Genomic DNA, 13,176 nt, shown 5'->3' on the forward strand with positions numbered 1-13,176 from the left:
TGCCCTTTGTTCTTTTGTATCTTGCTTTTGCTTCAGCAGAAGAGATTTTTTAAATCATAGTAAAAACTTTAGGAAGTATAAACCTATTGATCTTTTGTAAAAAGATATTAACACATTGCGGACCAGTAGTTTTATTGCTAGCTTTACCCAGTGGCCAGATAAGTTTCTATTGAGCTAGTACAAAAAAACCCACATTTTATATAAATGTTAAAGGCATGCTTTAAAATTAAATACCCATTTTATTTTGAAGTTATTTCTTATATGTTCTTACAAGCTAATATCTTTTTAAAGTATGATACTTTGTAAAACGCTGTGTAATATGAAGCAAGAATTCTTGTGATCCGTCCACAATGTGTTAAGATAGAACAGCTTCTTAAATATATAACTTTATTTCTAAATTTATTTCCTTTCTAAACTTTGAATTATGAGTTTCTAGATGTAAATTTTATAAGTCTTCTATTTGATCCTTATAAAAATATTTTTTGTATTGTGGGGTTTCAATCATTAATTTAAAATGCCTCTTATTTCAAAGTTGTGTATGAGAGAGATGAGGAATGACTTAGTCTAGTAGAATATTACCATGTCTTAAAATTAAAACAAATAAAAACCCTCTATGTGTTCAGACTTCTGGCTGTAAAAGAATTCCCCTAATGTGAAAATGCCCTGTCTGGCCGTTGCTCTAGTGTGTTTGGGTTCAAGTAAAATGTTTTAATTTATTATCTTGTAATTAATTCATTTGCAACATGACTAACCAGCTGAGACAAATAATTCTGCCTCTTATTTCCAAATCTCTGGGATTAAAGATTTTTTTTTAATATCCCTTGATAGTGCTCATTGAAGAGATATAAATAAGTGCTGCATGTAATAGAGTTTAGGTTGAGCAAGAGAAAAAGTGTGTGTTTAGGGTTTCTAAATTAGGAGATTAACAGAATAAGAAATGAGGTTGGGAGTAAAAAGAGTCAAGTAGTATTAGAAATCTAGATTTGTCAGCAGATGTAGTAAATAAGCTTTACAAAGTGACTATAAAGCATAAAAGGCAGATGAATCCAGTATTGAATTTTTGTATAGACATTAACGATAGAGCAAAGAATGATTGTAGGTAGAAATTTATTAGTTTAATATACATTATATTATTAGTTTGATGTGTATTACTATTTTGACCTATAAAAACAGTAATTTCATTTAGTTCAACCTAAGAGAAATAATGAGAGAAAAAGAAGATGGTTAGTATATGAAATGTTTAATATAAGATTTATAGTAAAAGCTAAGTTTGAATCTCAGTTATGCCTATTCTCATTGAATGACGTTGGGTATAAGATACTTTATTACACTGAGCCATTTCTCATCAGTAAAATGGTGATATCAGAAGATTATCTTAAGTATTAAATAATATAATGCCTATAAATGACTAAAAATGTCTGGTTTATAGGAAGGATTTAATAAATATTACCTCCTACTATGAAATGGGATTGACTGAAAAAGAACATAGGGAATCACAAAAGTTGTGTCAGAAAAACCTCAGTTTTGTTAAATATAACCTAGAGACATTAGCAAAGCAATTTAAATTCTATTACTAAAGGCTTTTCTCAACCAGTGTGCTCCATCTGAGGCACCAAACACAAAATTATTTGAGTGACTATTTTCTCAATTTGTACCAAAGATGCTTTATAGTTGATACCATTCAATAGGCATAGGAGAAATTAATTTGTTAAAAGCAATGGATATCATTAGGACTTAATTGTCTTGTGTTTAGTTTGAAAAGACTGCAAGAATGTTGAAGCCTCATAAATGCTATTAAAATATTCATGGTATTGATTATACAAGGAAAGTAGATTGAGTGGCCATGTAGTTAAATAAGGGACATTTCAGATGTATTGAAGGTTTAGTTAAACTTCTAGAAAGGGTCTTGAGAAAAGAGGGAAATACACAGGAAAGGGAGGACTATGTAGTAATAGGAAATCTTCGGACAGAGGAGTTTTTTAATCTTAAAATGGATTATTTTTTAAATATTCTAATACATTAAGTCATAACAATGTTATCTTTTGCTAAACAAATTGAACTGAATACTAAATGAAAGTTTGAAATATGCATTGCTGTTTTTATAAGAGCATTTTATTTTAATCTGTTGCTCTCTTGGTGCCGCAGAGTAAAGGAGTTTGGAATTAGTCCATCAGACATTCCCTTCTCACAGGGTAGTGGCAGTCGCCCTGATCTCTCTCCTTCTTATGAGTATGACGACTTTTCTCCTTCAATTACCAGGTCTAGTTCATTCTATATATAAGATGTTTATTGTAGTAGTTTATTTTGAATTGTGCTGTGTATAAATATTTCATTTACATTTCTTTTGTCCTGAGCCATTTTATTTTTCATTTTCATTTTGTTTGGCAGGTGGTGGTTGTACTGCATGATATTTATTTCTGTGTACTTTATTAATTTATTTGCTTGAAAATGTTGATTTAGAATTCAGGCTTCTTATTTTGCCTCATATTTTTAAGGATGATGTCATCTTTGCATATTTACCATTAAAAATGAACTGTCTTGCCGAAGCCGGTTTGGCTCAGGGGTAGAGCATCGGTCTGTGGACTGAAAGGTCCCAGGTTCGATTCTAGTCAAGGGCATATACATTGGTTGCGGGCACATCCCCGGTAGGGGGTGTGCAGGAGGCAGCTGGTCGATGTTTCTCTCGCATCGATGTTTCTAGCTCTCTATCTCCCTCCCTTCCTCTCTGTAATAAAAAAATCAATAAAATATATTAAAAAAAACTGTCTTGTTTAAAATGAAAAGTTTACCTTTATTCTGTATGCTATTATAAATTTCCTTATATGCAAAGAAATAGCAAGGGTCCTACTTAGAAAGTATATGCAAGTGTGTAAATTTAAGTATATTGGGTAAACATTTTTTAAATGATGGAATTAATTTACATTTTATAGAATACAGTAGAATAAGATGATTTCCAAGGTAGCTATTTAAATTGGGCATTAGAACTACCAAAAATCTGTAACATGTATTAAATTCTCTGATTTTGGCAAAGATTTACTTACTGATTTAAGTGCCATTGTTAGCATTTTTCTGTTCATATAATATAATTTGAATAGCAGTCTCTTACTTTGAAATACTGATTCTACATACTTTGCTGATTCTCACTTATTATGTACAATAATTACATTAAAAGTAATTATAAAGTTATTTAAATAAATTTGTAAAGTTGCACAGCTAAACATCCCTTTAGGGTTTTCACAGACTTCAGGTAAAATTGATCTGCAAAGCTGACATCATCAATTTTAATATGTTAAATTGAATTGTATTTATATTGAATAAGTTGGTATTTTGTTCTTCTACATAATTCTTTATTAATTTTAGATACCTCTTATATATTTACAGGGTCAAAGAACTGACTGTGGATCCAACTGCTGCTGGTGATATTCGTCCAATAATGCACCATCCACCAAATCAGATTGATGACTTAGAGGCACAGTGGGGTGTGGGGAGTTCCCCTCAGAGAGATGATCTAAAACTTCTTTGTGAACAAAATGTGAGTGACTTAATATAGTTGTAATTATCTAATCTGAGTTCATGTCATCAGTAGCAGAACTTGATAACTGAAGTCTAAATTAGGGATCAGCAAACTATAGACATACTTAATTTATTGTGCTCCACTTTATTGTACTTCTCAGATGGTATGTTTTTTTATAAATTAAAGATAAGACCCTCACTAGCAAAAAGATTAGGACTCGCTTTATTGAAATGTTTGTTTTATTGAAATGGTCTGGAATTGAACGTGCAATATCTTCACAGTGTGCCTGTACAGGCTATGAGCCAGCCATCTGTTTTTACAAATAAAATTTTATTGAAACATGGCTATACTCATTCATTTATGGGCTATCTGACTACTTTCTTACCACAACAGAAGTGACAAAAATGGGATAGCTCACAAGTTCTTTTTCTCAGATTTTATACTGTTATTAAAATTTGGGAGTTTTTAAAGTAACAGGGAAAAATAAGTTTAATAATTATACTTACACTATAATATATATAAAGCTTAAAAACAAAATTAACTATGGTTACATGCATATGTATTAAAAGGATTCATGAGCAAAAATCAAACCTATCACCCAGCCAGTTGGTTAGTGGTTGACCATAGACCTATGAACCAGGACATAGTTTGATTTCCAGTTAGGGTACATGTCCAGGTTTCGGGCTTGGTTCCTGGTGGGGGCCATGCAGGAGGCAGGGATCAATGATTCTCATCATTGATGTTTCTGTCTCCTCCCTTTCTGAAATCAATAAAAATAAAATTTAAAAATATAGTTTAAAAAAAAGATATGGATTATACATTTAAAAAATGAAGTTAATCAATTATATATTTTTTATATCTCACAAACAGTAAGGAATCCCTAAGTATATTAAAGTAACTATGTGAAATTATGTATTATTTGTGCTTTTTACTTCTTTACCCTTTTGTCTTGATACAGTGGGCACATATTTTATAATATTTTTTTAATAACTGGGAAATAAAATTTTTAAATTATGAAATGTTTCTAAACATTTCAAACATAGAAAGCAATCAGATTCAACAAATGGTAGCATTTTGACAGGGTTGACTTTTTTTTTTTTTAAGAATTGAGACCTTCAGCCCTAGCCAATTTGGTTCAGTGGATAGAGCACTGGCCTGCAGACTGAAGGGTCCCAGGTTCAATTCCAGCAAAGGGCACATGCCTGGGTTGCAGGCTCAATCCCCAGTGCGGGGCATACAGGAGGCAGCCAATCAATGATTCTCTCTCATCATTGAAGTTTCTCTCTCTCTCCCTCTCCCTTCCTCTCTGAAATCAATAAAGAAATATTTTTAAAAAAAGAAGAAGAATTGAGACCTTCAGAACACCAACTTGATAGTCACAGGCATGAAAAACATTATATAGATATATATATCTTTTGGTGAAAAGAAATTTAAAGACATATATATGACTTTAATTACTAGTGATAATTAAATAATACTGAGGAAATATTTCAGTATATTTATTCTGCAATAAAAATATTTTTGAAAGTTGCATTATTCCAAAGTGATTGCTTTATTTAGTGGGGGAGGCGGAGGGTAATTTTGCAATAAAGTGCCTGGACTCAGTGAAAATTATCCTTTACTGATACACTTAAGTTTAGGATGTCCTTTTGAATGTTACATTAAATATTTTTGACCCATAAAAAGAAATTTTGGCTCTAGCCGTTTTTCTCAGTGGATAGTGTTGGCCTGTGGACTAAACGGTAATGGTTCGATTCTGGTCAAGGGCACATGCCTGGATTTCGGGCTCAATCTCCAGTAGGGGGTGTGTAGGAGGCATTGATGTTTCTATCTATTCCTCTTCCATCCTCTCTGAAATAAATAAAAATATATTAAAATTTAAAAATAAACTGTGGCTTTGCCTTTTATGGTATATTTTAGGAGACTTCCTCTGTTTCTGAATACATTTTTGTAAATGATATAGAAAAACTGCTCTTTAAATTATATTTAAAAATATAAACTCTTTCTGTCATAATTTTAAAACTTTTTATTTTAAGGAAGAAGAGGTTTCTCCACAATTGTTTACTTTCCACGAAGCTGTCTCACAAATGGTAGAAATGGAAGAACAAGTTGTAGAAGATCACAGGGCAGTGTTCCAGGTAAAGTAAGGCAGGATCTTTCATCAAAATGTTTCTTTAGAGAAATTAACAAAAAACAATTTTTAACTCTCACACAAATCTAAAAAAAAAAATACTTATTTGTGTGTATGCAGATATTTATTTGTAAGACATGAGAGGTCAAATTTTGTATAGCGGTAGCTACAAATAACCTTTCTTTAAAGATCTAGTTTATTTACTACCATTGTCCCATTTTATTTGCATTTGTCAGTTGTCCATTTTTATAGAAGGATTGAACTTTTGCCCTCCAATACTCCCTTTTTTCATGTTAGGTGAGTATATTGGAGGGTCTTTGTGTCAGGACAGCAGTTAAGGAAAAAATTCTTCTAAAGAATATCAGAGCAGTTGAGGAGGTGTCAGTCTACATAGAAAGGAAGGCTTCAGGGAGGGAAGGGACAGTAACTGTTCTGACAGAGCTGTCAGTGGTAGATGAGTGAGGGGGGTGGCAGTAAGGCCTTAGGTACAGTATTCATCTCACTGTGTGTTCATCCTATTATAAACACTTTTACTGTATGATCATCCTTTGCCTCCCCCACCCCTTTAAACAAGAAAGTAGCCTTTTGGGTGATACCTATAAAGAGGTGATGGGAAAGTGAAGAGGACATTTCATATCGTTATGAAAGGCTGTACAGTCAGCTTACCTCCCCCACCCCACCCCTCACCCTGCCTTTCTGCAGTGCTATAAATACCTCCTGAGAAAAAGTGAACAATAGCTTAGCCTCTCCCTATCGAACTGTATTCCTTCTCTAATGTTGAAGAAATCTCTAAACAATTATTAATGCTTCTTTGTAGGCCATTCAAGTAACTGGATGAAGGGCTCAAAAATATAGAAAAACTTTATAATTTTAGAATAGGATATACATTATTAAAACTGTTACAGTTTTAGTCAAACTTTTATCATAATCTCTGGAGGTCTGTGTGTTTAGATTAAATCAAGAAAGGACCCTTGTAATTCTAAGAAAATCGTGTCCTATTGGAGCAAGGTGTCACATAAAGACCATTTCCCATTGTGTCATTTTATGATGAATTCTAAAAGTTTTTTATTTGATTATTGGCAAAACTTCATGTTCTGACTTTCAAGCCAGTATCTTTATAATCCATTTATTGTCATTTATACTTTGACCTGTCATTTCTCAAAATAAGGTTTTGTTTTTTAAAAATTAAGTATATAGCTGAAGGAAAAGAAAAAATACTGGGGAATGTGTGTTTTAATTGACACATATACAGTTTTCTAATAGGTAACTATTTCTAGGTTAACCAGTTCTGTCTGGTGACACATAGTCTAATTATAATTAGCCATTAAATTGCATTGATGTTTGGAGAATTGAAATTATATATGCTCTAACAATCTAGAAAGTATCTCTTTTTTATATCCAAAAATTCTAATTGGACTGATCTGATAATGATACAAATTTTTATGATTCATGACATTATAAGAAAATTAAACTCATAAATTCACATATCTAAAAATCAGTTAAGAATGAGGGGTTTCCTTGAACATTTATGAATGGTAAATAGCTACTATTAAGTGGTTCATTTGAGTCTTCTAAGATTGGCTATCCATTGGTTCTTAGAATCACAATAATTTTGAAGAACTACTGTTTTGAATTTAGGGCTACCTCTTGGTCCAACTGTGTGGCTCCAATGGACATGTTAATTCCAAATAATTTACAAGTTCTAAGCCTATCATAGATGTCATTGGATTGCTCAGCAGCTTTCTTACATCCATTTTTTTCCTGCTTTAGGGATAGCTATTGAGGTTTTGAGACTCCACTAATTGATACTTAGTACTTAGGTGTTTAATTCATTCCATGAAGCCATCTTGCTTGGTCTATGATATTTGTATTTGAATCTAGAAATATTAATGTTACTCGGTAAATGAAGATGTTTTATGGTTAGTAATATTTTAGAGAATACCATCTTGAGTGTGTTTGATGATTTTTAACATATGTAGAATTTGTAAATTGGTTTTTGTCTTACAAAGTGCCTTACTGGATTAATTGAATTTTTATCCTTTTAGGAATCTATTCGATGGTTAGAAGATGAAAAGGCTCTTCTAGAGATGACTGAAGAAGTGGACTATGATGTAGATTCATATGCTACACAACTTGAAGCTATTCTTGAGCAAAAAATAGACATTTTAACTGAGCTGCGGGGTAATTCTTTTTTAATGTTTTTAATTTGCTTAATATTTGTATGTATTTAGTGGGAAGATTTCATATTGCAAGAGAGCATCTGAAGTGGAAATTATGGGCAACATTTAACATCTTTTTAGAGGTTTATAGATACACCAACCATTCTGTTTTTGAAAAAGAAACATGGAGAGTACCATTTCAAGTGCTCTCTATTCTTTTTTTTCTTTCAATCTTTTGAGAAAATTAGATTAGAAGGAACCTTAAGAAATTTGTAAATTTTATAGACCCATTTATCATTTTAGTTAGTAAGCCAGTGCTTTTCAGAATTATTTTCCTTGGATTAAATCTATTCAGGGTCTTCTTTCTATAGCCACCTATCTATATCTCCTTCTATGCAGCTTATTTCATGTTTTTCCTTTGAACACTTGTTTTGAAAAAGAGGAAGATTTCAAGAAGTATGTGGCTTATTCACATGTAATATGTGCTTGGCTTTTTAATGAGTCTATCTGCAGCTTCAGATATGCATTTATTTACTGTATGTGCTAATTTTTTTAGGCATTAGCAAATTAGCTGTCTCCATTTATACCTGAGTGGGCATCAGTGTGTACATGCAGTACAACATAAAACCAAAATGAAAATTGAAATTGCTAGTTTTTAGCACCAAATAAGCTGCTTAATTTTAAGAAATAGGTCCCTTGTGAGACTGGTTGATACCATATCCTACTAGAGATCCATGGACCCTAGTGAGGTTGGGAGAGGAGGTGATGGTTGCCAGGCCAGGCACAGAAGGAAGGGACACCAGTGCTGCCGTTGGTGCCCTTACACCCCAAGGTTCCCTATCTTCCCCGCTCCTCCTTCCCTTGCCCTGCAATCGTGGCAGGTTGGGCGGGCAGGCGGCCCTCAGGGAAGGGAGAGGATGGGAGTGAGACAAACCTTTGTGTCCAGGGCTGACTTTGAATAGATCGCAGTGAGGGAAGTGCTCTGTTACGTAAGAAAACCTGACCTAGAAGCAGGTTTAGCACCAGGGGCTGTTGAGGGCCAGCTGGCTGTGGGGAGGGACCACAGGCAGTTGGCTGGCCACAGGAGGTTGGCTGTGGGAGCGCACTGACCACCAGGGGCAGCTTCTGCTTTGAGCATCTTCTCCCTGGTGATCAGTGTGTCATTGTGACTGGTCGGCGGGTCATTCTAGTTGTTCGGTCATAACGATCGCTGAGGCATATATATATATTTATATAGAGTCAGCATTTCCCCAATTTGTTGTGCAAATGTAGGGTTTCTAAAATTTACTAGTACTTTTGTTTTTCATGTTCAAGCTTTGATTTAAAGTGTTTTGATCATTTTTCTAATCTGCCATAACTCATAAGCAGCTTTCCTATATATGCATTTTATTCAGAAGATAGAGCATAGCATTCAAGTTTTTTTTCTGTTATATGTAGCTTTCAACTTACTTCTTTTCCTTAATTTTCTTATTCATGTACATCAAGTATATCTGTAACTTTTAAGGAATTACTGTCCAGTTGTGTATTATTCAGCTTTTTCTTATGTTTTATCATCCAGGCATAATTTTGGCATTACTTAGTTTAAGGGCCATTATATTAGCAGCCAACAGATCGAGAAATCCTTAATTTCCTGACTAAATTTTAGAAAAATCAACTTTTTAAAAACATTGTTGTATTTCCAAAGAAGGAAATAAATTTGCAGCTTTCTTCTGAAGATATTGTAAGTTGGGTAATTCTGTGGAGGGGTGCTGTCCTGTACATTGCACAATGTTTACCCAGCATCCTGGTTTCCAGACTAGATGACAGTAGCACCACTCCGAACTAAAGTTGTGACAATCAAAAAGTTCTGTAGGCATTATCCAATGTCCCCAGAGTAGGAGGGTGGGGCTAAAATCACCCGGGCTGAGAATGATTGTTATAGGAAGATGCCTCTGCCAATTTACTTATCTATTTTCTATTCTTAAATGACTCTCAGTATATGGTAATTGGGTAATAGAATTTTAAGACCAAGAAATGGATTACCCTGAAACCCTTCTCTAGCCATTATTTCTTTCTTAAAATTCATAGCTTAAAAAGATACAATAGTCATTGGGAGTGAGTAGAAGTTTTCTAACATTGAGAGAAGGAATGTCTGTTCTACAGTTTAATAAGATTCATAATGTTCCTTTTGGACATGAATACATATTTTACATATATATAAAGCCTGTCTACCCTCCAAAAGGAATACAAATTAAAATTAAACACTGTAAAAAATGCCAACCAGAAACCTGTTGACAATAGCAAATGCAAGTATTTCTAGGAATCTATAATGAAACTGTTGCTATGGTTGAGCACTGTATTTAGTTCTGAGGTTTTTTTTATAACAAAAAACAAAAGGAAAAATCTTGGGTTAAGATTATGAAATAAAGAGCCAACTTTATACCCATAAGTTGTATACTGTGTTGCCTGTGATGCAATACTTACTCCCTGTTCTTTTCTTTTTCCAAGATAAAGTGAAATCTTTTCGTGCAGCTCTACAAGAAGAAGAACAGGCCAGCAAGCAAATCAACCCTAAGAGACCCCGTGCCCTTTAAGTTGGCATTTGCTGCTAAAGGATCCCCAGAACCCTCACTGTTTTAACATACAAGGTTCAGCTGTAAGGGCCATTTGAAAGTTTGAAATTTTAAGTGTCTGTGGAAAATGTCTTGTCCCTTCACCCAAATGACATTTCAGTTTTGTGAAACACAACTTTGTCTACAAAATGCTTCTAGTCTAGAAGGCACAACCAAGATTTGGGAATAGTGAAGCATTTTGTTTCATTTCCCCAAATAGTGATTTACTTTTGGAGATCCTTGCCAATTTTATTTTCTACATGATGAAGTAAGATTGTGGACTTGATCCAGGGGTGAGTAGTAGGGGAGAGCCACAGCATTTCCTTTTAACTCAGTTCAACTTTCGTAGCAAGACTGAGCAGTTTTAAATCCTTTGTGTGCATGCATACCTCATCTGTGATTGTACATACTGTGCCGCTCTTAGGGACAGCTGTGCTCACCTCTTTCTGCTTTGTGCCTTGACTAAGGCTATTGACCCTGAATTTCTGATGCACAGCCAAGTTAAATTACATTCCTTATTTGTCATTGTAAATTACCTTTATTGTGTGTACATTTTTACTGTATTTGAGGCATTTTTTTTGTGTGTGTTGCTAGTTAATTTTGCAGGATGTGCCATATCATTGAATGGAACTAAAGTCTGTGACAGTGGACATAGCTGCTGGACCACTCCATCTTATATGTAAAGAAATCTGGAATTATGGTTTTAAAACTTTTAACATGTGGATATAATTTTCTTAGCATTTTCTTTGTAAAGAAAATATAAACTAGTTGGTGTATAATAAAAAGTAATGGAATTCTGAGAAGAGTTTTATCTTAGGATAATACATATATATGCAGTGTGTCCCAGTGTGTTATTAACAAGACTAATAGTGCAATTTGCTCCTTACCAATACCATTACTTAAGTTGAAGTGTCCATTAGCATCCCAAAAGGTACCTTTTAAATGTACTGTTAAAGAAAATTGGCTTCTGATGCATGAACATTTACATAATACATTGGAAGTAGTCTGTAATAGAACTGTTAGTTTAAGCCAAGTATAAACAGTACATAACTCCCTTAAAAGAGAATTAAGCTAAAGAGTTGACTTTGCCTTAAAAGGCAGATCTAACTTAAGCTCCATCCATTACCTAATGTATGATGTTTCACCATTACTTGATGAGAACCACCAAATTCTCACCAATAAATTGGTCTAGGACGTGCTACTTTTTAAATGGTAACATTTATTTTTACAGATTGCTACTCCAAGGAAGAAAATTGGCTACTTTTCATGTAAATATTTTGTTAAACAATTTATATATCTCTCTAGGACATTTCCCTCAGCTCCTAGGAGAATCCAGGAGTATATTAATAACAACAAAATCTCCCAAGGATATTTTGTTTTGACTTACTCTAGGAAAGTAATAGCTATTCCTTTGAGCCACAGAGAAGCTATGAATACTAGTTACATGAGCCAGATTCGCAACTTCACTTTAGACAACTCAGAGGGTAGTTGTGGGAAATCCTAATACCATGGTGAAATGCTCCTCTGTAAACTTGAAATCTAGAACAAATGTAGATTTTCACAATGTGCTTATTAATAAATGGAATCTATGGAATGAGTTTAGAGACCTTTGTTTTGAAAGAGACTCAGCTTTTCTTGCAGCTGTAAGATATGTTCTATTTGTGTTTATTTCAAAGAGAAGAGGAAGAATGGAAAACTATTGACCTTGCAGAGGCTGTTTAAAAAGGTAGTTTTTGAGCCTAACCAACCTTCAAAAGACAATAAAAAGATTTGAGTTTGCTTATTGTAAAGCACAACAGATTAGTCTTATTTAAAATAGGAGATAGTGTCTCTAGAAGGTCCCCTTATATTTAAATGTGCTTCTTTATTCTATAATGGCTTCATTCTGATCAGTAATCAAGGTATGTGAAAAAATCAGCACACCAGAAAAGTATAATTATACTGGTGGTATAATCCAGTACTCGTTTTACTGATAGGGAAGCTAAGGGCCAGAAAAGGGACTAAAACTCAGCAATTACTAAGGTTTAGCCCAAGCTGAATGAATAAATCTTAAAATTTTCCTGTAAGACTAGAAATATTACAAGTGAATTTTGCAAAGTAATTTTTTATATTTAAAAAAACCTACCCAAGTATAATTATATATAACAAAAGTGGCTTGATACAGCTATCGGGTCTAGTAATAATTAATGTCGTTTTCAAACATTCGTTTAAAATCTTGCTTGGCGTTGACTTGTATTGACATAACCTTCAAACACGTGGTATCTACAGAACGTGTGAAGTGCAATTAACAAGTTTTGCTTGAAAAAGTTTGTGTTTGGTTTGGTTTTTGTTGCAAAACTAGGGCTAAGAAGATGGCGGATGAAGAACATATTTGGCACTGCAGGCTTTACGAGTTCCAATTAGGAAGAAAAGCAAGTGAGGCTGCAAAAAACATCTGTAGTGCTCTTGGTCAAGATGCAGTTAGCGCCAGAAAATGCCAGCGTTGGTCTGAGAAATTTCACGAGGGAAACTTTTCGTTAGATGACAAGAGTGGTCGAGGCCGTGTGTCCAATTTTGATCAAGAAGCTCTTCAAGCTCTTTTGGTGCAAAATCCTCAAATTACCCAACAAGAGCTTGCGACAACTTTAAATTGTTCACAAAAAACAATTTCCAATCAATTGCGTGCACTTGGCAAAGTCCAAAAGTTTGAAAAATGGGTTCCTCATGAGTTGACCGACAACAATCGTAATCAGAGTCACAATTTGCAGTTCGCTCCTCTCTTGTCAAAACCGTTTGCCGTTT

At 33.9% G+C, this 13,176-nt stretch overlaps 1 protein-coding gene across 7 annotated transcripts in view; it reads left to right on the forward strand.

Moving 5' to 3' along the window:
* The window catches only part of KIF2A (kinesin family member 2A), a 59,185-nt gene extending 47,193 nt beyond the window's left edge, over positions 1–11,992 (forward strand). For 4 of the 7 annotated variants that reach the window (XM_045571106.1, XM_036409070.2, XM_045571107.1 and 1 more), the window contains exons 17-21: positions 2,146–2,259; positions 3,382–3,532; positions 5,551–5,652; positions 7,691–7,826; positions 10,292–11,992. In XM_045571106.1, the coding sequence (XP_045427062.1) occupies positions 2,146–2,259; positions 3,382–3,532; positions 5,551–5,652; positions 7,691–7,826; positions 10,292–10,377 (589 nt within the window). In that variant the 3' untranslated portion in view covers positions 10,378–11,992. The remainder of the gene's footprint in view (positions 1–2,145; positions 2,260–3,381; positions 3,533–5,550; positions 5,653–7,690; positions 7,827–10,291) is intronic. The other 3 variants (XM_045571109.1, XM_036409072.2, XM_036409073.2) reach the window with 1 other exon arrangement.
* The last annotated feature ends 1,184 nt before the right edge of the window (positions 11,993–13,176 follow it).

The sequence above is a fragment of the Pipistrellus kuhlii genome, unplaced genomic scaffold, assembly GCF_014108245.1.
Source record: "Pipistrellus kuhlii isolate mPipKuh1 unplaced genomic scaffold, mPipKuh1.p scaffold_m20_p_4, whole genome shotgun sequence".
NCBI lineage: Eukaryota > Metazoa > Chordata > Mammalia > Chiroptera > Vespertilionidae > Pipistrellus > Pipistrellus kuhlii.